This window comes from Alosa alosa, chromosome 9, assembly GCF_017589495.1.
Source record: "Alosa alosa isolate M-15738 ecotype Scorff River chromosome 9, AALO_Geno_1.1, whole genome shotgun sequence".
NCBI lineage: Eukaryota > Metazoa > Chordata > Actinopteri > Clupeiformes > Clupeidae > Alosa > Alosa alosa.
This window is the reverse complement of record NC_063197.1, coordinates 25,346,464-25,372,074: the sequence shown is the minus strand read 5'-3', so window position 1 is coordinate 25,372,074 and position 25,611 is coordinate 25,346,464. Positions and strand designations below refer to the sequence as shown.

At 42.2% G+C, this 25,611-nt stretch overlaps 1 protein-coding gene across 1 annotated transcript; it reads left to right on the top strand.

The window, feature by feature from the left end:
- The first annotated feature begins 1,780 nt into the window (after positions 1-1,780).
- hdlbpa (high density lipoprotein binding protein a) lies at positions 1,781-23,132 on the top strand. Its single transcript, XM_048252419.1, has 28 exons — positions 1,781-1,863; positions 3,628-3,699; positions 5,406-5,520; positions 6,446-6,597; positions 6,867-7,082; positions 7,230-7,436; positions 8,431-8,646; positions 9,162-9,368; positions 10,043-10,150; positions 10,309-10,413; positions 10,569-10,647; positions 10,845-10,984; positions 12,473-12,577; positions 12,767-12,880; positions 13,590-13,676; positions 13,782-13,913; positions 14,090-14,308; positions 14,625-14,846; positions 15,601-15,819; positions 15,920-16,079; positions 16,398-16,549; positions 16,675-16,779; positions 17,166-17,300; positions 17,707-17,850; positions 17,990-18,169; positions 20,243-20,359; positions 21,288-21,434; positions 21,593-23,132. The coding sequence occupies exons 3-28, from the start codon at positions 5,445-5,447 to the stop codon at positions 21,683-21,685; spliced, it is 3,837 nt and encodes a 1,278-aa protein (XP_048108376.1). The 5' UTR covers positions 1,781-1,863; positions 3,628-3,699; positions 5,406-5,444; the 3' UTR covers positions 21,686-23,132.
- The last annotated feature ends 2,479 nt before the right edge of the window (positions 23,133-25,611 follow it).

Sequence of the window (25,611 nt, the reverse complement as noted above, 5' to 3'; positions counted from 1 at the left end):
GAGGAACAGTAGGCCTAATCTCCTCTAATCAAATACAGTCAGTCATTTAGCCACTGATGGCATTACCGATCACACTAAATTATATTGTTAGATTCAATCACTAGGACTTCAGTGACTAGGACTTCTAATCTCCAAACACCACTCCCTTTACTTCACTTTGAAAATCTGCTGCAAAAGTGATTTTAACCCTATGATTAAACAGAAACCGTGGGCCAAAACCAATGTACCTTCAACTCTGGAAAGCCAGAAGATTAAATAAACTGTTGGCTGTCAGTGACACCTCAACTACTCACTCGTCTGTAACTGATTTGTTTAGGCTTTGAGAGGAGATAGAAGTGGAAAAACGTCATTAACCACTAATAAGGCAACACAAAATGTAGGCTACTGGAGCCAGTGCTGTGGCATTCACACATGCTTCACATTTTTTGTCTTCTTAAAAATGTGTCGCTCAAAAACCATTTACACTAGGTAGGCCTATGTCCAAAAATCTCTCCACAAAAACTATTTGGGACCTGATCAATGTGTCATCATTGAATGACACAAGCTATTTGGAGTAGCCTACATCAAGTAGGGTAGCTTAGCTCAGGGGTTCCCAAACTTTTCCACGACAAGGCCCCCCAAATACCACTAAGTTCTGGCCAAGGACCCCCTTGATGTGTTATTAAACCCATCGACAATACTACGGCAAATGTAAAAATACATTAAGCTAATCTTAATAGTTATTTTAGCCACAAGCACTATGCGATAGAGCATACAGTGTGTAAAAATTGTATTTGGGGCTTTCTGCTATATGAGAGCTATCACTCTACTATTATTCACAGTCATTATCATGGAAAATATAATGTCCAGATATGCGACACAATATTATAATGACATTGTATAACAACCCTCATAGTAATAGGTTTTTTAATTATTTTTTATTATTTTCAAATGTGTTTATTTGTTCCTTTTATTTTTCCTTCCAACTTGCTGAGGCCCCCCTGGCACCCCCTCACGGCCCCGGCCCCCACTTTGAAAACCACTGGCCTAGCTGAATGAGATTCACTCTGTCTTTGAACTGAATGAGCATAGGCCTATCTGTGCTGCGCTTTGGTCTTTGGTCTGGTGACACAGGTTTGCACATGTTTCAAGGACATTGCTTTCCTTGTCTAATCTTTCATGCTTAAATCCCAGAGTAGCCTAGGCCTACAGAAAGAAGTGTTAGTAAACCAAGGGCCATTAGACTCTGACTCTGATGTGCCATTTAACTTTCAGATAGAGAACATTTTTATTTGAGATTTAAGGCATAACAAATGTTTACAGTTTCATCTGGTTAATACAGTTAAATTGAATTGAATATGTGATAAGTCCGAGGATGACCAAGTCCATGCTGGTCCTTATCCAAATGTAATGTGTCTCAAGAAGAGCATGTGGGCCTAGTCCTAAGTAAAATTGTAGCAATAGTGCCTACCATAAAGTAGTTTAAATGAAGCCCAATTTATGTCACTTTCCGAAAAAAAGCCTGTCATCATAATTTCTTTTGAACAAAAATCAATAGCCTACCAGCCAATTTGACTATTGTATCGCGATTATCGCCCCCCAAAGCAAGAGATGAGATTAACCCCCAAATCTAATCTAATTTTTACAATAGGTTTTATTTCCAATATGTTATCAAATTGGCTAAGTTTTAACTGATCAGCAGCCCTTCAGTTACCAGTCTGCTTTAGGTAGAACACTATGTTAGTAATCAGAGACTGACGTGACTGGATACGATTGGAGGTTGGTTCTCCTATATAGCTGACAGACTTCAGTTCCACCCTTTCGCCAGTTGAGTTTCATTACCAGCTTCTGCACCACACAGGGCAGACGGGAATACAAACACAAGTAAGTAGCTAGTCTAAATATTTCGCAATCTAGCCACGTAGGTTGTATATGAGAAGACCCATTTAGCGTCTTATTCACAAGAGAGGAACATTATGTTCTGTTTGAATGATAACCAAGTACGGTTACACTTTCTTCACTGAATTACTCCGGTTTTGACTCCATGTTAATCTCTTCACAGTGTAACGTTACTGTTTCGCCCTGTCTTAATGCCTACGTGGACTTTTAAGTAAGACAGTTGGGTACATTACCACAGTGAAATACGGCACCGCTGTCATTAACGTTACGTGGCTGCGTTATATAGAGATCACAAGTGTAGACGTTGACACTGCTCTGTTTTGATTTTATTCGATAGACCTTTTCTTTCTCTCAGTATGGATAGCTAATCTAGCTAGCATAAGTTTACAAATGGAGTCAATCTGAGTACATTGCTAGCCGCCTAACTAGCCAGCTAGCAGCCAGCGACGTGTCACCACCGCGCACGCGCAAGTTAAAGTTTATACGAGTTTTATTAGCTTACTAGCTACATATGGCAGAACTGCCTAAAGTTTCGCAGATACTGTGGATCGAGGCTTCGTGGGTCGCTTTGATAATTCTTTGCTGTTTAACTAAGGTTAACTTCAGAGAGCGAGACTACTTTTGCCCGTTTTGTCGATTCTCTTGCGAAATGGCCATCGTCACATTTCGCCCTAGCCTGTTAGCTGGTTAGCAAACTTGGCTAACCTTCTAGCCAAATAGTTGACGTAGCATACTTCCAGTGGTAGGAGTGAAGTGTATTGGCTTATTAGCATGATCATCCGTCCGTGTTTTAACACGGGTTGATTGCCAAACTTGCCCAACACTGAGACCCCTATTATGCAAACCAGTATAACATCGACAGATGTCATTGACGGTCCCTATTCATTCCCACAATTCTACGCAGTATTTCATATGGCCACGTTAAAAGGGGAGAGGTGCTGCTAGGCCAGTTGGTCTCGACTTAGCCAAGTCAGCTAAGTCGCCGCTCCTTCAATTGTATCAGTTCCATCGTCGTAGAAACAACAAAAAAATGTACATTTTCTGAGCGTGATTGACAGCCCTTGAGCTCGTATTCTACATATTTAGGCGCATATTTCCTAATGATTAATAGGTCAAGGTTTCATGTGGGACATTACATAATGTATTGGTTAGTGTATTGACTAAATTACTCTAACATTAATGCATATTTAAGTCGAAATACGTGGTGGAACAATACATTGTGTCACTATTTGACCTTCTACGTTTTGTTATAATGGTAATTATGCAAGAACCTTTCTTGCAATAATATGATAACGTTGGTTTCATCAAAACTAATCAATTAAACTGATATGTATTTAAATCAAGATATTCAATCAAAACAATGCAGTTTGGTGGTCATTTGGAGTAAGGAGTTGCTCAGATTCAATTCCATAGGTTGCAGCCACAATCAGATGGGTTCATGTTTTGTAGTGTTTTCTTAATTTCATAATAAATGGACAATATCAGAGTTGCCAAAATGTATCAGTCTGACGGCAGTTTGAGTGACTATCGGATATTCTGGCCCTCTATTATTTCTGCTTGGGTGGTGTGTAGTGCGTGACATTTAGCTGTTTGCACAGTGGCGGTGTGATCAGCTTTTTATACAGCTTTAGTCCTCTAAACAAACAAAATCATCCATCTCATTCTATCAGTAGATGATGCCACATTTCAAAAGGATTGGTTTCCCTTGAGGAATGTTTTGGTGCTAATTGGCTCGTTTTTGCTTTTCAGGCAAAAGCTGGCAGGCTGACACGATCGGACAGCTTTACAGGACGGATTATCTGGTAACTGACCATTTAGCTGGTAAGGTCCTACGCCCCAACCCGGCAACGTTTTAATCTCCCCACCCTTTCCACAGCCAGTCTCCTAATCTGCTCCATTTGGAAGTTGCAGGGCTGCAAGGAGTCACATATCCCATAGCTGCACCCTCTGTGTAGTTTGTGTACGCAGAACACTTGTTTACTGAAATTTGAGTGTTTGCCAATCCCTAAAAATTTGTGTTTCAATGACTGACCAAGTGATTGAAATGAAAAATGTTATACTGGTGGTGATTTAAAATATATATATATATATATATAATATATATTTATTTATTTGTATAATGTACAAAATCTTGTAAATGGCATGTAGGGAGTGCAGACCTGGCCATTTTGTGTCTCAAGTCCAGCCCACCTCCTCCCATGTTACGTTTTTATGAAAAGCCTGTTGAGTGCTCAATCTGGCTCAGGAGGCCTTTCTAGAGAGAGCGCGTGTGTGTGTGAGAGAGAGAGAGCTGTATGTTTGCTGGTGTGTTTGAGACGGAGAGTGCTGTATGTGTGCTGGTGTGTGTGAGGTGGAGAGTGCTGTATGTGTGAGGGGGTGTGTGTGTGTGCTATGCCGCTGTGCCTCGAGACTTCAGGAGACCTACAGAGGAAGAGGCCCCAGTAAGGGAGCGTAGAACAAGCATGCTAATGCAGACTGGCTCCTTTCTCCCTGTTACAGGATCCCACTGCCTATTTGGCTGTGAACATGCACACACACACACACACACACACACACACACACACACACACACACACACACACACACACACACACACACACACACTACAACTAACCAATGGGAAAGTCACGTGCTGAACACCTCCTGCATGTGCCGTTGACATGGAAGACTGCAATCATGATAGTCATGGGTGTCATTAACTGCGTGGAGATTTCTTTATGGCGCTGTTACTCCCCCATCATTTGTTGACGTTGGGGTTTTTGGTGTATCAGCACGTGGGCTGTACATAGATTGTCTTTACTATGATGATATGTTTATGCTTTGCTTTTGGATTTTGGATTATATTTTTATATGTGAATGGTTGTCGACTATAATGTGAGGCTGAAGAGGACGCAATGTACTGAAAATGATACAGCATCAGTGTTTGAGTTTGATTTCATGTTTTGAGATTTTAGTACGACTCGTTGGAGTCCTGGAAAAGATTCCCTGTACACTTCCATTCCACCCACACTGCGGTTTCACCGAATAGGGGTTAGTGGGGGAAATCCTCTTAACCTAGAATCTCATCCGTGGAGCTTCCAGGTTTATAATTAGACCAGGGCTGGGACTGTAAACTTAAAGGGGTGTTCTTGATTAAAAGGCTTCAGAAATCTTCTCATACTCTAGTAGTGGAGCTGGGGTGTAACCAAATCTAGTCAACTTAAATGCAAGAAGATATGTCCTTGTTAACTGCAACTGACTCCTCTGATGAAGGAAGTGTTGGCTCAGCAACTTTTCATGAATAGGTGTAGCATATAGTGCTAAACCCAGATTAGATAATTGCTGGCGAAAAGTCAAGGTCTGAAACGACTGATAATAACCATTTCGCAATAATCTGTGTTTGTTTTTGTTTGGAAGGGACAGACAATGTGCATGTGGGTTGAGCTTTATGATTCAATGGAACTTTTGCTCTTTTTTTTTCAACCCCACCCACTCTGTTTTTCCTTCCCTCTTCTGCTTCCTTCGGTTTTCTCCCTCCCCTTCCACAGTGGCACACTCGGACTCCGTGTAAACGTGGGATTTCGACCATGAGCTCAGTCGCTGTACTTACGCAGGAAAGCTTTAATGAGCACCGCAGTGGTCTCCTGCCAGAGCAGGTTGCAGGTAAGCACAAAGTACACGTTATTGCCAGTTGTACTCCCCGGTCACGCCCAGCCCCCCTCCCCAAGTAGTTCACCAGTACCAGACTAGAAGTTCGGACAAAATGGACGCTGAAACATTTTAATAAGAAAGGCATGGGTTGGGCCTTCAGCCAGCAGTTGCTATGGTTATGGAACTGGAGAACTGTAGTCTGCCATTTGGACCTGAGGGAGTATTTACTCATTCTCCTTCGTTGTCCACCTAAAATGGATACATTCTTGTGTCCTGTTCAGAATAATAGACGTTAGAAAAATGTTTGGATAATTCTAAGCATTCAGGGGACTGCAGTGAGTGCTAGCACCCAAGGGCAATTTCTGAACTTTTTAATTGGCTCCACACTTCCAAGCTGTCTCACTTGCAGTCTTTGGCTCAGTAAACTGAGCTGGATGTTAGTTCTCAAGCCACTCAGTTTGAAGTAGAATTGTCAGCTGTAAAAGGCATTATAACATTTAGGATAACACTTTGAAAGGGAACTGAAACTTATAATTTGGTTATTTACCGGCAAGTTTTTTTTCCAAAGTGACTTGAATTCATGCCATCATAGGTCATCACAATTGCTCCTAGAGTACAGGCAAATTAAAAGAAGTTGCATTTAAAATAAAAGATTATATCAGGTCCTGAACATATTGTAGAATGTAAAATACAATCATGCTTAGTTGGGGAAAACTACCATGTATAGACAAGTAGGGGCTAGCTTAGTATGGGTACGCTCAAGGGTGAGGTGCTTGGACTGTGGGGTGACGAAGCCTCACATGGTTCACCATGCCGGCTGTTGGCTGAAAAAATGGAAACCCTGATAACTGTTGGCCCAGTTCCCATATTCATATCATAGGCTGCTGTTTCTCTGTTGAGCGCCCCGTCGTCCCTATTTTAATAGCTGTTCTTGCAGGGCCAAGCGGTGCTGGAGATGAGGACCTCCCCACCTACAAGGATGCCTTTCCCCCTCTGCCTGAGAAGGCCTCATCTCCCGAGGGGACCCAGGAGGCTGGCAATGCCTGGACATCTAAGATCCGGCCTCTCAAGTCCTCAGTCATCACCCAGGTACGGGACAATGTTGCATGTTTAGTACTTCTGCGATTTGGCCATGCCAGATCCATGAAGACCGTTTTATTTTTTGTTGAGCAGAAGAAACTCCGACGGCATCTGTCTGATTTGCTGAGATGTATTGGGGAGATAATGGAAATATTTGTGGGTCAAAACCCACTTTTGTATGGTAGGATAGTTTGTTGTTAAGTCATTGTGTGAAATTGTTGATTCATTCAACTATTCATTCAGTTGACTCATTCTTTTATTATCCTTTTGTTGGGAAGGTTTTCCATGTGCCTTTGGAAGAGCGAAAGTACAAGGACATCAATCAGTTTGGTGAAGGGGACCAGGCCAAGGTGTGCGTTGACATCATGCACAAGACCGGAGCCCACCTGGAACTCTCCATGGCTAAGGACCAGGGTCTCTCCATCATGGTGTCTGGGAAGCCAGACGCCGTCATGAAGGCCCGCAAGGAGATTGTGTCCCGACTGCAGACTCAGGTGAGTTCCCTGTTTTCTTGTGTTACCATCATCTGTTTCAGTTGCTGCTACAGTCATACATAATGCCAAAGCTTTCAAGACCAAGTAAAAAGTTACACATCTTCAGTTGGCTTACTGTCGGCATCTCTTCCATTTTGTTTCTCAAAGGCTTCAGCTACTGTGGCCATCCCCAAGGAACATCATCGCTTTGTCATCGGCAAGAACGGGGAGAAGCTGCAGGAGCTTGAGCTGAAGACTGCCACTAAGATCCAGATCCCAAGACCCGACGACCCCAGCAACCACATCAAGATCTCCGGAACCAAGGAAGGCCTGGAGAAGGCCAAGCATGAGATCCTGCTCATCTCTGCTGAGCAGGTTAGCCACTCATACATGTGTTCTGATTGCAGCTGTACCTGTTGTGATGTAAACAGTGAAGTATAAAATGGTTGTCAGTAAAAATTAGTTCCAATTATGACTGCACAATTATCGCATCCCCAATTGCAATATGGACCAACGCAATTATATAACCGCAAATGCTACAAATGATCAGGGACTGAAAATAGAATGATTTCGGTTTGTTCTGAGCAAAATATATATTTTTTTCGTTCCCGTTCCAGTGTTCCAAGGCCTCTCCTCTAAATGGTAACCGTTTAGAACGTTATAGAAGAACAGGTTAATAACATTCCTTTAAAAATGACGTTGCCTTTACAAATTGATGGCCGGTGGCACAATACTATTGCTCTTTTCTGCCCAATGACCTTAAAGCTTGTATCAAAGCACATTAGATATCAAGGCTATAACACTGTGCCTGAATACAGGGCGATATTTGAAAGTAGGCAATTAGCCTATATAATATTAGATCATCAAAAATGTCTGAATGTCTAACTTCAGGCACAGAAAATGTCCTTGCTTTAAGCCCTGTAATAGCCTAACCTATGCGTGGTGCTACCAACTGCATAGCACTAGTCCTAGATATTTTCCTAGTGTCTCTGGAAGCCTATTTCACACAATGTTTCAGTGATTTAGGCAAGGGCGTAGGTTTGGTCTCAGCTTTGGTGGGGACACATCCCCAACTCCTGTTGACACGATACCAACATTATTGTTTCAGTAGGCTACCAATAGTAAGTGAAGAATCTCAATTTTTATACTTTTGGGATTTTTTTAACATTTGATTTGGTTTTGTGAGATCATTCACATCAGTGGCAATCATAGAATTTGGCAATGGCAGCCATCATTGTTATGGCTACATAGACATTGAACACACGTGCTGAATTTGTTCTTTAATGCGATTCACTGAGTTGTTGAATGCATTCCTCAGTTTCCCTCTGATTAACTGTTATTTCTGTCCAAATTGTGTGTCTGTGTGTAGGATAAGCGTGCTGTTGAAAGGGTGAACATCGACAAGGTGTACCACCCCTTCATCACAGGGGCCTACAACAAGTTGGTGGGTGACATGATGCAAGAGACAGGAGCCCGCATCAATGTCCCACCTCCTAGTGTCAACAAAACAGAGATTGTCATCACCGGGGAGAAGGAGCAGGTGGCCCTTGCTGTGGCCATGATCAAGAAGGTTTATGAGGAGAAGGTACGTTGAGAGAGAGAGAGAGAGAGAGGGTGTGTGTGTGGTGTTCCATGCCTTCTGTCGTAGACTAGCTGATTGAGAGTCCATGTGATGCCAATCTGAAATTTGCAATATTTTGTAAGAGCTATATTTAGCAGAATTTGCTGTGAGGGCATCTCAGTTCTGTTCATTGGATTTCTTGTGCGTTTGAAATGACGTAACAAGCTATTTTGGGTGACATTGATTTCAAACTGAATGTTTTCATCTTTTCAGTGAGGTCTTGGAACAGTTCTCATGTTCTCATTACTGCTATTTTTACCACAAATGCAGGCGTGTGCACCTACACTCACTCAGTCACACCCCCACACACACACACACCCCCACACACACACACCCGCCCACACACACACCCTTCCACCCACATTCACCCTTCCACACACACAAACTCTTACTTACCAGTTGTATCGAGTGGCATGCTTGCCTCACAGTTGAATGTAAAATAAACCATTTTTCCTTCTTTCCTCTGAATGCGTCTGTAGAAGAAGAATGCCACCACTATCGCGGTGGAGGTGAAGAAATCTCAGCACAAGTATGTGATCGGGCCCAAAGGCAACACCCTGCAGGAGATCCTGGAGAAGACTGGCGTCTCGGTCGAGATCCCACCCACCGACAGCAGCTCAGAGACTGTGATCCTGCGCGGGGAGCCGGACCGCCTGGGCCAGGCCCTCACTGAGGTTTACGCCAAGGTAACACACACACACACACACACACACACCACACCAGAGGCGTATGCTCATTAAATCCACGTCTGTCCCAACATATAGACTTCCATTGTTCCATGATGTGCAGACGCGCCCAATAACTGTTGTTTGGGGTCTTAGGGCTGTTGAGATTTGCGTCCTTAGTCTCGGTACCAAATTTCTGTTGATTCAGCAGCTTCACAACTCAACAATGTTTGTGTATCTGTAAATGTATGTTCAAGCTTGTACAAAAGCCAGCATTGTATCCGAGTTAATAGTGTAAGCATTACCCAGAACAAACACCATGACTAATGACTTAAGTTTTAAGTCTTGGCTTTGCATTAAGGTAAATAAGATTAAAGGTTGATCTGCCGCTCTTGGACTCTTTCACTAGAGTGTGGTATGGAAACAGGATTTGAGTCCTGGAGTTTGAATACCGCTTTTTGGCAAGCCCCCATGCCGAGGTTATTAAGAATAGCCATATTTGGACTTCAAGCACAGGACTAACTCTCGATGAAGAGGATAAATAGGATACCTATCTGTGGTGCATAACAATCAAATAAATTGTGTATTCTATGGCTTATGTAAAGCTGGATTGAAATTAAAGGAAATGATGACTTGAAAATACAGTAATGTTTAGCTGGATTTAACGCTGATTTGTGTGGCACCTCTCTTCTCAGGCCAACAGCTACACTGTGTCCTCAGTCTCAGCTCCCTCTTGGCTTCATCGCTTCATCATTGGCAAGAAGGGGCAGAATCTGGCCAAGATCACTCAGCAATGGCCCAAGGTTGGTTTTTCAGAAAGCAAAAATCCTGTTTAACTTGCACACATACCTACTTTGGTATTTTAACGTCTCTACTATTATTTTGTTTCAAAGTCCATTAAACAAGCTGGTCTGGATTCCCTCCTCCCACTGACTCTTGTTGGTTTTGTTTTTGGGTGTAGGTGCACATCGAGTTCACCGAGGGGGAGGACAAGATCACCCTGGAGGGCCCCACCAAAGACATGCAGATGGTGCACAGCCAGATTGAGGCCATTGTTTCAGATCTGGTGAGGAGGGAGGCGGCTGTCACAACAGTGGCCAGATTAATGAACACATGTTCAAAGAATTCTCTTTACCCGAGGCCACATTTGTGTTGTGTTGTCTCTAGTCACTATGATGAATTATGGCCTTGCCTGAGAACTTACCCTGTTTGCCCCATCAGGTTAGCAGAATGGATTACACCGAGATCAGTGTGGACCCCAAGTTCCACAGACACCTTATCGGGAAGGGAGGTGCAAACAGTAAGTAGTGGTGTCCAGTCTCTGAGGAGCAAAGATCTCCTTTTTTTTTTTGCATGGTCGTCATGTTGATATCAAGTTGATACCTTGCTAAAATATTGCTAGCGCCTGCTAATCCTTTGCCCCAACCCCCCACCCCCTCCCTCCCTCCCTCCTCTTCTCCATCTGTTCCCTTTTTCTGTATGGCCTTCCCCACCCAGTCAACCGCATTAAGGAACTGCACAAGGTGTCTGTCCGCATTCCCCCGGATAATGAGAAGAGCAACCTGATCCGCATTGAAGGCGATCCTCAGGGTGTGCAGGAAGCCAAGAAGGAGTTGCTTGAGCTTGCGTCGCGCATGGTAAGCAGCCAGGCGCCCCAGAATGCCCCACAGTATGATGTTCTAGCAAATATCGTAATCATGAAGAATAAACAAGGGCCATCAGTGTTGCCTTGGTCTTGTCTTTTTAACATTTTGATTAGAGATGCACCGATTGAAAAATCGGAACCGGCCCAAAAAATTGCAGAGTTTCACCTGCCGATACCGATTTTAGCCGATTCCGATTTAATTTCTAACCATTTTACAATACACACAAATAATTATTTTCTATCTTTTCTTTAATAGAACATGTTAATATAGAAATGTAATCAACTTATCAATAATGAAATGTCTGTTAAAAAAATGGAATCGGTGATTAGACAAATTCTTCTTCAAGTCTAACTTCAGCTACCGTATCAATCTATAATGCCAGTGTAATTATAATGCTATAATGCCAACTACAGTGTGGGACATTCATTTCACAGACTACTAATATAAATGCACTGTTATGGAACATCCATTTTTTTTCTTCTCACATCCAATATCCAACTAAAGATATAAGAACAATTTTCATGATTCATTTGAACATGCTACCATGGAACATATTTTCATATGCATTGATGAATTTATGGGAGGATGAGGGAAAAGTGGGAGTAGGCCATCACACAAACACAGGGGAGGAGAAGTGCTAATAGCGATTAGGTGCTCCACCATATATGAAAATAGCGCACGTCTGTTTTGCGGTGAAAAACTTAAATCCAAATTCCGGTTAAATACATCAATTAGGCTATAGAAACTTTCAGAGACGGCTGATTCATTCAGAGCATCAGTTTTCTTCATTGTAGGCTACAATGTCAAAAGCAACCTTAACTTTTGTTTGCCTTTCTAATAGGCTATTGTTTGTTCACTTTCACGACATCCACTTCTCAATCTGCTAGGCATAGTCCTAGTCTACGTGCAGTAAATAGTTCGAATTTGTTTTTTTTTTTTTTTTTTTTTTTTTTTTAGTGGAGTAGAACTACTAGGGCTACTGTATGTCGCTGCTTGTTGACATCTTACGATCATGTAGCCTATGATCACTAAACGCAATCGGTTATCTCCGTTCCTCTGTGCTTGTGGTTCAGCTGTGGGCACGCAATTAGCGGCAGGGATGGGCGGTGGTGATAAGCGATGTTTACGTAGCCTATGAAGTGACCGCTTAGTAAATTCCACGCAATATGGCAAAGCACAGCAATCGCTGCATAGAAAAATAGCCTATTAGCGCTTTCTGTGTAGCCCTAATTCCAGCCCTGAGTGTTGGCTTGGTTGCTAGCTTCTTCAAACTTTGCAAACTCAGCTGGGTGTTGTTACAATTGCAGCACGCGAGTGCATTTGACCGGCATAAACCGCCATGAACCGATATCATTAGTCATGTCTTCCAACTTATCATAATGCCAGCATTAACATACTGCAGCCATCCTTGCTTACTTAGGTTTGTGTGTACTAGACATGTTGCTTCATCTACAGTCTTGGTGCACTTGATTTTCACAGGAGAACGAGCGTACAAAGGACATGATCATCGAACAGCGTTTTCACCGAGCCATCATTGGGCAGAAAGGGGAGAATATCAAGGAAGTGAGGGACAAGTTCCCCGAGGTGAGAACTGATGTGTGACATGAGAACTTGGAAGGGTTATAAACAAATTGGTACAAAACAAGTTGATTATTAGGGAATGAGCTAATTGAAAAGTGCAATCATCTTCAGGACGTCATGGGACGTCAACTTCCTGATGCTTGCAAAATGAGAAGTTGGTAACCCTTTGACTGTCCCTTGGTCCTTTTCCAGGTCATCATCAACTTCCCTGACCCAGCGCAGAAAAGTGACATCGTACAGCTGCGCGGCCCTCGCACTGAAGTGGAGAAATGCACCAAATTCATGCAGAAGATGGTGGCTGAAATGGTACGGGCAGCAAATGACACATTTGAAGTTCTAAGTTCTTCGCTTGTGCTGTATAATTTTTACCCAGCAAGTGATTTCAGTGAAGCATTTATGGCCACTGTTAATGGTAAATCTTTGTTGGTGTATTCTGTACTTTGATGAATTGTTAATCAAAACCTTTTGACGCAGATAGGGTTGGACAGTCATTTTGATGACTGGCATGTTGTGTCCATCATGTAATACACTGTTACTGAAAATATTAGCTAAGTTATGTTTCTGAATATATATGTGTGTGTGTGTGTGTGTGTGTGTGTGTGTATATGTATATATATATATATATATATATATATATATGTGTGTGTGTGTGTGTGTGTGTGTGTATATATATATATATATATATATATATATATATATATATATATATATATATATATATATATATATATATATATGTGTATGTGTGTGTATATATGTATGTGTGTGTATATATATATATGTGTGTGTGTGTGTGTGTGTGTGTGTGTGTGTATATATGTATATATATATATATATGTGTATGTGTGTGTGTGTGTGTGTATGTATGTGTGTGTGTGTGTGTGTGTGTGTGTGTGTGTGTGTGTGTGTGTGTGTGTGTGTGTGTGTAAAATTTTTAATGAGGCCAAACACCAGTTTTTTTTTTTTTTTTTTTTTTTTTTTTATATTAAACCTCTCTGAAACTCTTGTTCATCAGGTGGAGAACAGCTTCTCTGTCTCAGTCCCAATCTTCAAGCAATTCCACAAGAACATTATTGGAAAAGGAGGAGCAAATATCAAGAAGGTGAGTTTGGGGTGTAGTGTTTGAACAAACTGAATAATCCCTGTGTACACACTGCCAAAGCAATCGTTTAGAGTGGCTACTTATTTGTGTTTTCTTAATCCACAGATTCGTGAGGAAACTAACACGAAAATCGACCTGCCTGCAGAGAACAGCAACTCTGAAATGATCATCATTACAGGCAAGAAGGCGAACTGCGAGGCAGCAAGGACTAGAATTTTGGCTATTCAGAAGGAACTGGTGAGATGTGTTTTCTTGGTCTTGATGGGCAGGGGCACAACATGCATATGGCTTAAAAATGAACAGTAGAAACTAAATAAGGTGGAAACAATAGGTTAACTTCCCTCTTGCTGGGAGATGACAACCTTACCTTGGTTGTTCACATTAGTTCTGAATCTCAACCTTGTTCCACTCAGGCAAACATCACAGAGGTGGAGGTGTCCATCCCATCCAAGCTGCACAACTCCCTGATTGGCTCCAAGGGACGCTTTGTGCGTTCCATCATGGAGGAGTGCGGTGGCGTGCACATCCACTTCCCCACCGAGGGCTCTGGCATCGACGCGGTGACAATCAGGGGCCCTGCAGAGGAGGTGGACAAGGCCAAACGCCAGCTGCTCTCCCTGGCTGAGGAGAAGGTTGGTTCCAGAGCCTCCCTTGTATGCTTAAAAGTTGATTCTAAAATTCTATAGGGTATTGATGGTGCAAAGCCTGTCCTGGGTGCTTGTAACATAACACTCCAGAAAGCATCAAATGGAAGGTCAAATGTGTTAACATGTTTTGCAGACTGTCTGTCCATACAGCTAGGATGTGTATGCAAGTCCAAGAGCGATGAAGTTATATCTATAAGAGTGTAATAAACTTGGTAAATTAGTCTGCTCCAATATCTTGACTTCTTCGAAAAAAAGTATGAGGTTTCGGAGAGTAACATACATTTCTTTCTCAACTACCCAGCAAATAAAAAGCCACACCGCTGAGCTGCGGGCCAAGCCTGAGTACCACAAGTTCCTCATTGGAAAGGGCGGCGCAAACATCAGGAAGGTGCGTGACAGCACTGGGGCCAGGATCATCTTCCCCACCGCCGATGATAAAGACCAAGAGCTGATCACTGTGGTGGGCACTGAGGAGGCCGTGCGCGAGGCCCAGAAGGAGTTGGAGGCCCTCATCAAGAGCCTGGTGAGCTTCTTAATAACTGGCTTAATAATCTTTATGCAGAATTTTATTAATACAAATATATTTTCCTGCAGAATTGGTGTATATCTGTTTATTAGCTTTACTGCATGCTTGAGTGTGCCAACTGTGTTTATTCAATTCTTGAACACTACGTGGGTGCTCATTGGTCAGTATATTGTACTATTCATTAAATAGTAAGTCATGGAAATTCAGGTTTTTTGTCAGGGAAAGTCAGGGAAGTCATGGGATTTTACATTTCACTTAGAGTGGGAACTCTGAAAATATATCTAATGCCTTCTCTGTCATGTGTGTTTTAACACACATCTTATTGTAGGATATATGTTTTAACAGTACTGTCTCATTATTTTAGAATTTTAATTTTAATGTGTTTGGGGCTATGTGTAAAGAGCCAAAGTAAAGATGGTAAGTACTGATAGATACAAATGGTAAAGAGCCTAATCGAAAATGGGCTTTCTCGTGGAGTGTTCTCCATCTCTGCATTCCTGCTGTTCCAGGCTTTTATCAGTTCAAGATGACTTACAAAAAAAAAAAACCGGAGGATGTAGAAGTAGTCACTCCATGAAGTAAACAGGATACAGCAGTAAACATAGTTACCATTTGGGCTGTTTTTCATTACTTGTTCCCATTCAGGTGCAGCCCACAAAGTAACATTTTTAAATGCTTGTTTTACATGCCTAGTTATTTTGGCACCTAATTTGATACTGACATGAATGTGTATGCTGGTTTTCTCTCTTAGGATAACGTGGTGGAGGACCACATGCTTGTTGACCCCAAGCACCACCGCTACTTCGTGACCCGGCGTGGTCAGGTCCTGAGGGACATCGCTGAGGAGTACGGCGGTGTGATGGTGAGCTTCCCTCGCACCGCTACGCAAAGCGACAAGGTCACCTTGAAGGGAGCCAAAGACTGCGTGGAGGCTGCAAAGAAACGCATGCTGGAGATTGTTGAGGACCTGGTAAGACATCAAGGGCTTGTGGTTGCTTTTTGGCTGTCTGGGGGGTGATGTAGTCTTGTATGAAGGAACTAAAGGCCCGTCTTTCTGCTCCCCTTTCCAGGATGCTCAGGTGACAATGGAGTGTGTGATTGCCCAGAAGTTCCACCGCTCCATCATGGGTCCAAAGGGCTCTCGGATCCAGGCAATCACCAGAGAGCACAATGTGCAGATCAAGTTCCCTGAGAGAGAGGACCAACAACAACAGCAGCAGCAGCAACAAGGTAAAGGCTTTCTCCATTTGCTTTAAGATGTAGACATGGTCATCACTGTAGTGTCCTGCTATGGTGAAATGTCTACTGAATATAGTAGATGGATGTAAAGATGTAATGATTTCTTATTGTGTTGGTAAAGAAATATCTCCTAATATACTATACATTTAACTGTAATACTGTCTTTAATCTGTTTAGTCACAAATCCTTTTGAGATGTTACAAAGCAGTCGTTCCTCAAACTAAGCATAGTTAGCATTGTGTAACTACGCATAGGTAGCATATCCAACATAGCATTGGTTAATATTCTCTGATATTCTGCTCCTCTCAGCTGCCCCTCCTGCTGAGGCTCCTGTGCAAGAGAACGGAGAGGCCAATGAGGAGGTGAAGGAACCCGTCGACCCCGCAGCCCCTAAGAAGTGCGATGTCATTGTCCTCTCTGGCCGTAAGGAAAGGTGTGAAGCTGCCGTGGAGGCTCTGAAGGTAATGAAAACAAATCGTGTTTGACCAGTTCTGCAAAAGATCCATTTTCTCGATGGAGGATGTGAGGTTGCCGTTTAGTTTCTGTTAATAAACTTGTGATGTGATTTCTTCTATTTTTCTCTCAGGCTTTGGTTCCTGTGACCATTGAGGTGGAAGTGCCTTTTGAGCTTCACCGTTACATCATTGGGCAGAAAGGAAGTGGAATTCGCAAGATGATGGATGAATTTGAGGTTGGCACCTTTTTTTGTTTGTCTTTGTCTGCGTGAGCGCAGAGTCCGTTTGTTTTATGTCTGGTCTGGTCTGTAAGCCTACTGTCTTTGTAAAGACAGGCTTGCTTTACCGTCACTGTCTATTTGTCTGTGTTTGTGTGATGCCACAGGTACGCTGGCGATTATGCCGCTCTGTCCAGCATCGTTTGTCTTTATGTGTAAATATCTTGTGTGTGGAGCGCTTTGGATTGTACTAAGTACATGTTAAATGCGCTTTATAAATAAAAATGACTTGACCTCTTTATACAATTTTTCTTTCAAAATCATTCAAAAACAGTCCATTTGTGTGTACTATACATACATAATGTACAATAATAAATAAATAAATTGCACTTCCCCTTCTGAAGGTCAATATCCAAGTGCCTGCTCCTGAGCTGCAGTCTGACATTATCTCCATCACTGGTCTGGCCAATCACCTTGACCGCGCCAAAGAAGGCCTGCTGGAGCGTGTCAAGGAATTGCAGGCCGAGCAGGAGGACCGGGTGAGTCTGTCCAGCATGTTGAACCTGTTTTAAATATTTAACATGGCTTTCAGTTCAGGTAAATTAAGAATGTCATTTGTTAGAAGGTTTAGGCCTGAAGCTTCCAATAGACAGGGTTTCTATATCTATTTACAGTATAGTTTATTTTGTAGTCTTTATCATAGTTTATTTTTTTACATGTTTCCAGTGCAAGAAGCTGATTTAAAGCTTAACAGACTTCTTGCCTAATGGATAGTTAAACGCAAGTCTCACAAAACTCTGTCTTCCACAGTCTGTTGTGCAGCACAGCTCTCGTTTCTAAGTCTCCTATGAAATGATAGAAAGGGATATCACTGTGTCTATGGCTGATACACTGCATGTGTTTTACCACTATCTTCCAGTTGATCAATAATATTTTTCTGTACAGGCTCTAAGGAGCTTTAAGTTGACCATCACTGTGGAACCCAAGTATCACCCCAAGATTATTGGACGCAAGGGTGCCATCATTACCCAGATCCGCACCGAGCATGATGTCAACATCCAATTCCCTGAGAAGAATGATGAGAACCAGGTATGAAGTGACATGCTGTCTTCCAAAGGACAGCTAACTACTCTGATTTGAATTTAACTTTTAATTTTGACATTGGATGGTGCTTTTCATTTCTGTGCATAACTTGGTGGCAACACATCCTCTGCTGTTTTGTCTTCAGGATCAAATCACCATCACTGGGTATGAGCAGAATGCCATTGCCGCACGTGATGCCATCCAAGGCATTGTGGATGAGCTAGAGGAGATGATCTCTGAGGACATAACTCTTGACAGCAGAGTCCATGCCCGCATCATTGGGGCCCGTGGCAAAGGCATTCGCAAGATCATGGATGAATTCAAGGTACAGACTAAGCTAGAGAAGCCATATATCAGTTGATCCATATCTGCTGTGCATGAAGAGGATGGGTAAAACAAAGGCTTCCCCCAATCTCCCCCAAGTGTTTAGGTTGCCATACTTGATTTAAGTGCATCATATGGGTAAATCATGTTTTTCTTTGTCGGCAAGACGTTTTTCTGACCGAACATGGCAGCAGAGTTTGAGTGAGGGTTTTTTTTTTTTTTTTTTTTTACCATTTCAAACATTACAGTAAACCAGTATGGGTACAAAGACAGACGGGTAGAGTGAATGGGTCCCCCAAAGAAGCTAGAAAAGCTTATAGGTGGGGGCCCATGGTTCATGAAAGGGTAGTGGTACAAACAATGATATTCACAGTAACCATCTGAGACCAGATGGTGACTGTGTAAGACGCGAGAAATTATATATAGCCTCGGAAACATAGAGAGGTCGAGCTATAGGCTATCCTCGCTTGAAAGAGCTTGTGTGGACAAATAGGGTGAAGACTTAAATGGCAATGATATTACACACTCGTTAATCTGACTCCATTTGATTAATAATTTGTATCACCAATTAATTACCAAGTAACTAGTTTATCAGCTATGGAGGAGAATGGCATGGCACACTACGAGAACTGAAGATATAGATTGGTAGGCAAATTAAAAATTTATTAGACATTAAGCCTTAAAGGTAAATGTAACCAATATCACTTCAGTTGAAGGTAAAAGTAAACTTGTATGTTCTACTGTAATAAAATAGAGTAACAAAGTAACAACCAAAGAAACAAAGGAAGCTTATCAAAACAGAGATAAACTTAAAGGAACCATATGTAAAAAATGTAATTCAATTAATCATAAAATGGCCCTGATTTGTCACTAGACATTTGGAAATCATGCTAATTTCAAATATTTATATCACTGACAACAGTAGTCTGTCACCCTCCACCTATCTAGTAATCACAAAGTCAGTAGTGTTTCGGCATCTGGGTTGCCAGCTCTGCTCTAGTTACCACATCTGCGGTGTACACCGCTCTACAGTATTTTGAAAGTGATTGTAGTACCAGTTTTGGCCAAAATCCTACATACGGTTCCTTTAACCAGTTAACAAGTTATGAATGAGAGAGAGAGAGCGACAAGGGCCTAGCTCAAGAGGAGAGTGAAGATGGAAAAGAAGAGCCAAGATGGGGCCAGAACAGGGAGCAAATGGTCACTTTATGCATGAGCGGGTGTTGGGAATCTTTGGCCATGGCCAGCTAAGACGATACATATCAAACACAGGTATCCACACATGTAAATTGAATGCAAAAGGCATTCTTTAGAAATGCGAAGGTGCGATTTGTAGGATTGTTACTGAACGTTCTGTAGGCCAAAATCAAAACACTGGTGAACGTTCTCAAGACTACCAGACGCGAGCCTCTTCTATGTTGCCAGATGTAATGAAGACTTGGCTAACGTTAGTTGACCTGCAGCTGCTTTAACGTTTCTCCAACCATGACCCAGCTACACATTACGGAAACAGTGAAAACAAAAAAAATACCTCTCTAACCAACGTAACATATTTAGCTGAAGTTAGCGATGCATATGAAGTTCAGCATAGGCTAGCCTACCTGTTGTGGAGAAATATGGCCAGCTCAGCGTCAGACTTGATATGAAGACGTCACCATCTCAGGATGGAAGCTCCTCCGATGTCCACTTCATTTGTTTCTCGTTTTAATTTTGGAAATTTGCCTGCCTCTCGTAGGCGTTCATGACTAGCCTACAGCTGACAGCTGTTGACAGTTGGCCTTTGCTAATTTGGCAACCCAAATAGGAGGACTCGCTAGCCCATTATTAATACGCTATTCTAGAATTAATCGTTCAAAACAAACGAAGATTCCGCCCCGTAACTCATTTTTTTTCATTGGTTTTACGGGTTAGAGTAATGTTGTCAAATAAGCCATTACTTCAATTTGTCGTGTTTCCTTACTCTCTGACAACATATGGTGATCATTTTTGGAATGGTTACAGTTTATTTTCCATTATTTCCTACATACTGGTCTTTTAACCTGACATTTTTACCCTTGACTTGTCCCTGTTTCAGGTTGATCTGAGGTTCCCCCAGAGTGGAGCTGCAGACCCGAACCTTGTGACTGTAACCGGTCGCCCTGAGATGGTGGATGAAGCAATTGACCACCTTCTGAACCTGGAAGAAGAATACGTAAGCACATCTCATTGCGACTATAGGTGTACGGAATGTTAGAAAATTAACGTTCTAAAGAATATCTGGGTTCATTGAATTCAACATAGAATTTTAGAACTTTGAATTGTTGCAGAATGGAATCTTATGTTAGAATGTTCAAAAACCCACATCTTTAGGGCCTGTATCCACCATTCACGTTTTCTGTGGTGACGGCGCCCTCAACCTAATTTTCAGAGTGCTTCGGTCAAGTGTTTATTGTTGCTATGTTACCAAAACAGTCTGCCAGCACGTCTTTTTGGAACCTTGCCTAATGCTAGCTAACTGAAATGGCAGCAATCGTTCAAGACTCAGCTCACTAAATGTGACTGACTGACAAAAGGAGTTAATTTGGCATTACAATAGAATAGGTCATCCCTCTAGGCTTTGTAATTTGTGTTCAGTTTGCAGCAGCAGTTTAATATTTAGTCACATAAGACTTGGCTGATTTTTCCTCTGCCACTACCAACATTGTTGACAGTGTAGGTCCCGCCCCTTCCTTGATTGATTTCAACTGGCTAGCAAGAGAGAAGTGACATTGACGAGACCAGCGCTGTTCTAAAAGTTGAACAGATTTAATCTTTCAGCGCTCTGAGTGCTGCAGAAAAAAAACTGAACTTCATAGGATTTGTATAGAAAATAGCCGCTGTCGGCGCAAAAATGTGGATACAGGCCCTCAAGGATTAAAACCACACCAATGCCAGAATCTGTATTGACACTTGATGTTTTCACCAGCACATGTAGTCATTGGGCAAATTTAATCTTGGTGCTGTATGCCAAAATGCAGAATGGATGTTTCTTTCGGGCCTGACCAAAAGGTTATGCTAGACCTTTTTTTGATCCTGTATCTTCAGCATGAAGGAAGTAATTTCTGGCTGTAGCTGGTCTGACCGTATATTTCTCCTTATAGTTGGCTGATGTGGTGGAGAACGAGTCCAGGATGGCGTACATGAAGCCTCCTGGCGGAGCCTCCTCTTCAGAGGAGCCCAGAGGAGGAGGTGGCTCTTCTAAGGGCTTCGTGGTGAGGGAGGCTCCTTGGACAAGCTCCAGCGATAAGGTAAAGCTTTTCCATCATCTTCATGAAGGGCTTCTTAAAGCCGAGCCTTAATTTCAAAATGACGGATGTTACTCACTGTTCTTGACTCCTCAGCTAGCTTAGTTTCCTGATATAAATGTAAACCCCTTCACCCCCCCCCCCTTTTTATCTCCTCTCAGGCCCCAGACATGAGCAGTTCTGAGGACTTCCCAAGTTTCGGGGCTCCTACAGGACCTCCCAAGCCCTCTCCATGGGGACCCAAACGATTCTGAACACAATGACTGCGGACTGGCTTTTCAAACTCCTCTTGATGGCCCCTCCCCCCCTTTCCTCCCTACCCCTTGCTCTGATGAAGACTGATCCTTGACACTGACTCCCCACCCCAACCAACCAACCAACCAACCAACCCACCCAGATACCCCTCATCCTCCCTTTGGTTTATGCTGTAAACAAACTACAGTTTGATGGGCTTTTTTGTCCATCATCGCCTTTACAACCCAACAAACTTTCAGTGGTTTTAACATTGTGTGATGCAGTAGCGTGAGAAGTGGAGGGGAATGGCCCAAAACTAGTGTGAACAGAATGTCTCTTTGAAACTTGATAAATGGTTCATACTTTTTATTTGGTCCTCTCAACTTGGTCTGCAGTTAACTCCCCACATTGCTTGAAGCTGCTCTGAACATTTTCTTTACCTCGGCTGAGCACATTTTAGGAAGGAAACATAAATTGGTGGGAAATGGACAAAAAGCAAACAAACTGAAAAAGACCCTAAATAAGACATTGATGACACTTGCATACTATTTTGGGCCTTTTATATATAAAACTGTTGGCCAGTTAGCCTGTGAAAAGATTATGAAAGGGTTGTTGGGCTGACTAAGCTGCTCTGTTCTTAGTTGCCTTTGTAGTGGGTGTTTGGGGAGGAGACAAACTTAATTACCTCTAGTGGAAGACACCTCTGATCAGAAGTTGGGTAGCCTTCGGTAGAATGGCCATCCTTCCTTTGATCGACTCTTACCCCTGCGCGCCGCTTCCCTCCACCCCTTCCCAGTTGTAGTCGTGTGTGTGTGTGTGTGATCGTGCTCTGATGTTACACACGTTTCTGTGGTCTTCCTTCCCCTCTTGTGCTCCCATTTTACGTGTCCCGGTGCTTTTGTCAATATGATCGTTGGCCGTATTCATGCAGCCTTAGGGGGGGGGAGGGGTAGGGGAGAATCTAACTCAAACTTTTTACAAGAACGGTCGTTCACTACAGAGTGCTACATGTTGAAACTGCCACATACTTTGGAAGGCCATTGGGATCTGTAGACCCTGCCGCTAGACACTAGACCCTGTGACCCCAAAGTTTTCCCTGTCCCACACTAAACTGTTGGAAGTTTTTCCTATATCCATTTACTTTTGTATTTACATTGCTGAATCATGTTGATGGAAAGAAAATGAAAACTTCTGGTAAAGAAGCTAAAAAGAAATAAACCATTTAGTGCCAATGAATTGTTAAGTATTGTCGTGTTCTCATCCTCGCTACTGGGTCAGTGTCCAGTCCCTTTTTTGTCTTCCAGTTGCTATGCAGATCGTTCTGGAACCATAGCAACGGCCCTCTTTAATAGCCTTATAATAAGAATTATGCAAAAACCATACCAGAAAAAGTGAGACTATCATGGATAACACTGGAAATGAAATTGTCCAAAAAAAAAGTCAATAAAAAAGGAAAACTGAAAAGCCTTTCACTGTCGTGCTGTTTTTCTTTCATTGGTTTTGAAAATGTTCCTGCACACATCAACACCAGTCTTCACTGGAGAATAAGAAGTGTTTGACTTTCAAGGTCTTCCATTGGTTTGCACACCCGCTAAGGCATAAAAGGTGATTCCTAATATAAGGAGATCCGGGTACAATCTTTGGCCATAAAAGAGGATCTGGATCTCCTTATATGGGTAAAGATGGCAGCTTTGGGTCCTTTTTGTAGGCAAACTTCAGAGGTCTATAGATGGGGAAGATTAGCAAGCTGGAACACAATGGACTGGTCAGAAATAGCTTGGTTTAAAACCAAACTCAATCTATATGGTTGTCAGACAGTAACATTATATCAAAACCTTTTTTGTAGCCTGAGCTCTGTGTGCAAACCTTAGATGGTAATTTGTTATTATTGGTCACAAAGATTTACTCATTGGTCAACAACAATCTCTTATCTTGCTGTTTGAACCTTTAGCCTTTCAAAATGCTTGCTACTTGATCTACAGGTTAGTTTCTCCATCACAGACAGTATTCTGCACAGACTACAGTACATCTTGCGGTGTTAAATTGTTGTTAGGGGTCAGCAGCAGGCATGGGCAAAAAAACACCAAAATGTATTTTTAAAGTAAAATACCTAATCATTTTAAATGTATCAAACTACAATACAAATACAATCTGACCTCATACACTACTGTTCAGCCCCCAGGGGGCCTGTACTACGAAGGGAGCTTAACCTACCCAGATGTAACCCAGGGTTACTTTGTTAACCAGGTTTTGTCAACCCCGGTTTATCTTAATCAGCGTCGTAGTACCAATTAACACCACTTATGAAGTTGATTTGTTGAGCCGGGGTTAACCTATTGGAGTTTGTGCGCGTTCGCATAAAAGGGGCGTGTTGCAGCGCAAGTCACCACTTTCAATGATGACGCGATCACCTTTTACGGATGAGGAACGCACAATTATTATGCCAAGTTATGAGGAATTAAAACCCATTCTACGACAAAAATCAAATACGTCGGCAGTGAACAAAGCAAGGTTGTTGGCAACGTATTGCAGATCGGGTAGCCTTAATGCCTAAAAGTAAAGTTTTATTTCCACATGTTCTTCAAATATGTGTTACGGAGGATTCGCTTGCGGAATGTCTGAAATGAGTTGAAATAATTAAATTGCCTATTTTGAGTTCATAGAAATGCCTACAGATGCAACACAATTTAGAAGTGGGCATATAGATTACAGTAATAGGATAATTGAATGTTTAAGTAGCCCCCATTGACTGATTTAGTGTATGCCTAATCCTGTGAACATTTCAGATGCAACACCATTGCCAAACGCACATGGCAGCAGGTGAGAATTTGTAACAAACACATTATTCAGAATAGTAGGTTTATATAGTTATAGCTTGCATTAATATTTCTTAATTATGAAAACAGGTAGGCCTAGTATACTTATAGCCTTCACTTGGCCTCTGTTAAAATTGTGATTTTCATTTATTAGGCCTACTGTAGGCTAGGCTATGTCCGATTTATTTTAGGCTATTCTTGCTCAGATGTTCAGCAGGTTAGGCCTATGTCCGACTTATTTTCGGACATACAGTATTCTTGCTCAAATGTTCAGCATACTGTTGGCTAGGCCTATGTCCGATTTATTTTCGGACATACTTGCTCAGATGTTCAGCATCACCGATTAGATGGAATACATGAATGTCCACGTAAGGGTATGATGGGTGACATTAGAGACTTCTGCCTATCATCTGACAAAGATAACGAATTATATGTTCATATATATATATATATATATATATATATATATATATATATATATATATACACATACACTATAGCATATATATATATATATATGCTATAGTCTATATGGCGGTCTCTAAAACCCCCCGCCCTGCGAAGAGAGCCCCTCATGTTTGCGCTCCAATGTCGTATGGACCATCCAGGTACTCCGACATTGTCTCGAATTGTAGTAGAGGGGTGGTACTTATAAAGGGTGTGGTTAACGGAAACCTCGGGTTAACCAAGAACATAACCTGGTCGGAGCAGGTTTGAGATGCAGGGTAAATTGCCATGGCAGCATTCCTAGGTTAAAACATATCCACCTTTCGTAGTACGAGTTAATCGGGAAGTTTGCCACGTGATCAAGTTACTCTCGAAGTTACCCAGATAAGCCAGTCTTCGTAGTACAGGCCCCAGGTCTCTTAGACCTGGGAACAAAGACCTCCACATCCCCTGCTTTCAGCTAAGGCAAAAAGCACTTGGCACTTAGCTAAAAAAAAAAAAAAAAAGACATACAAAACACATCACCTACAAAATTAAAACACAACGCACAATGTACAACACACGCAACATATATGGGTTTTAAATCCAGGCTCAAAATCCACCTGTACTCTCTGGCCTTCTCTGCCCTCTAACATCTGCCCACTATGCTTGCTTTCTGTGTCCTGCTGTTCCTTGTTTAATGT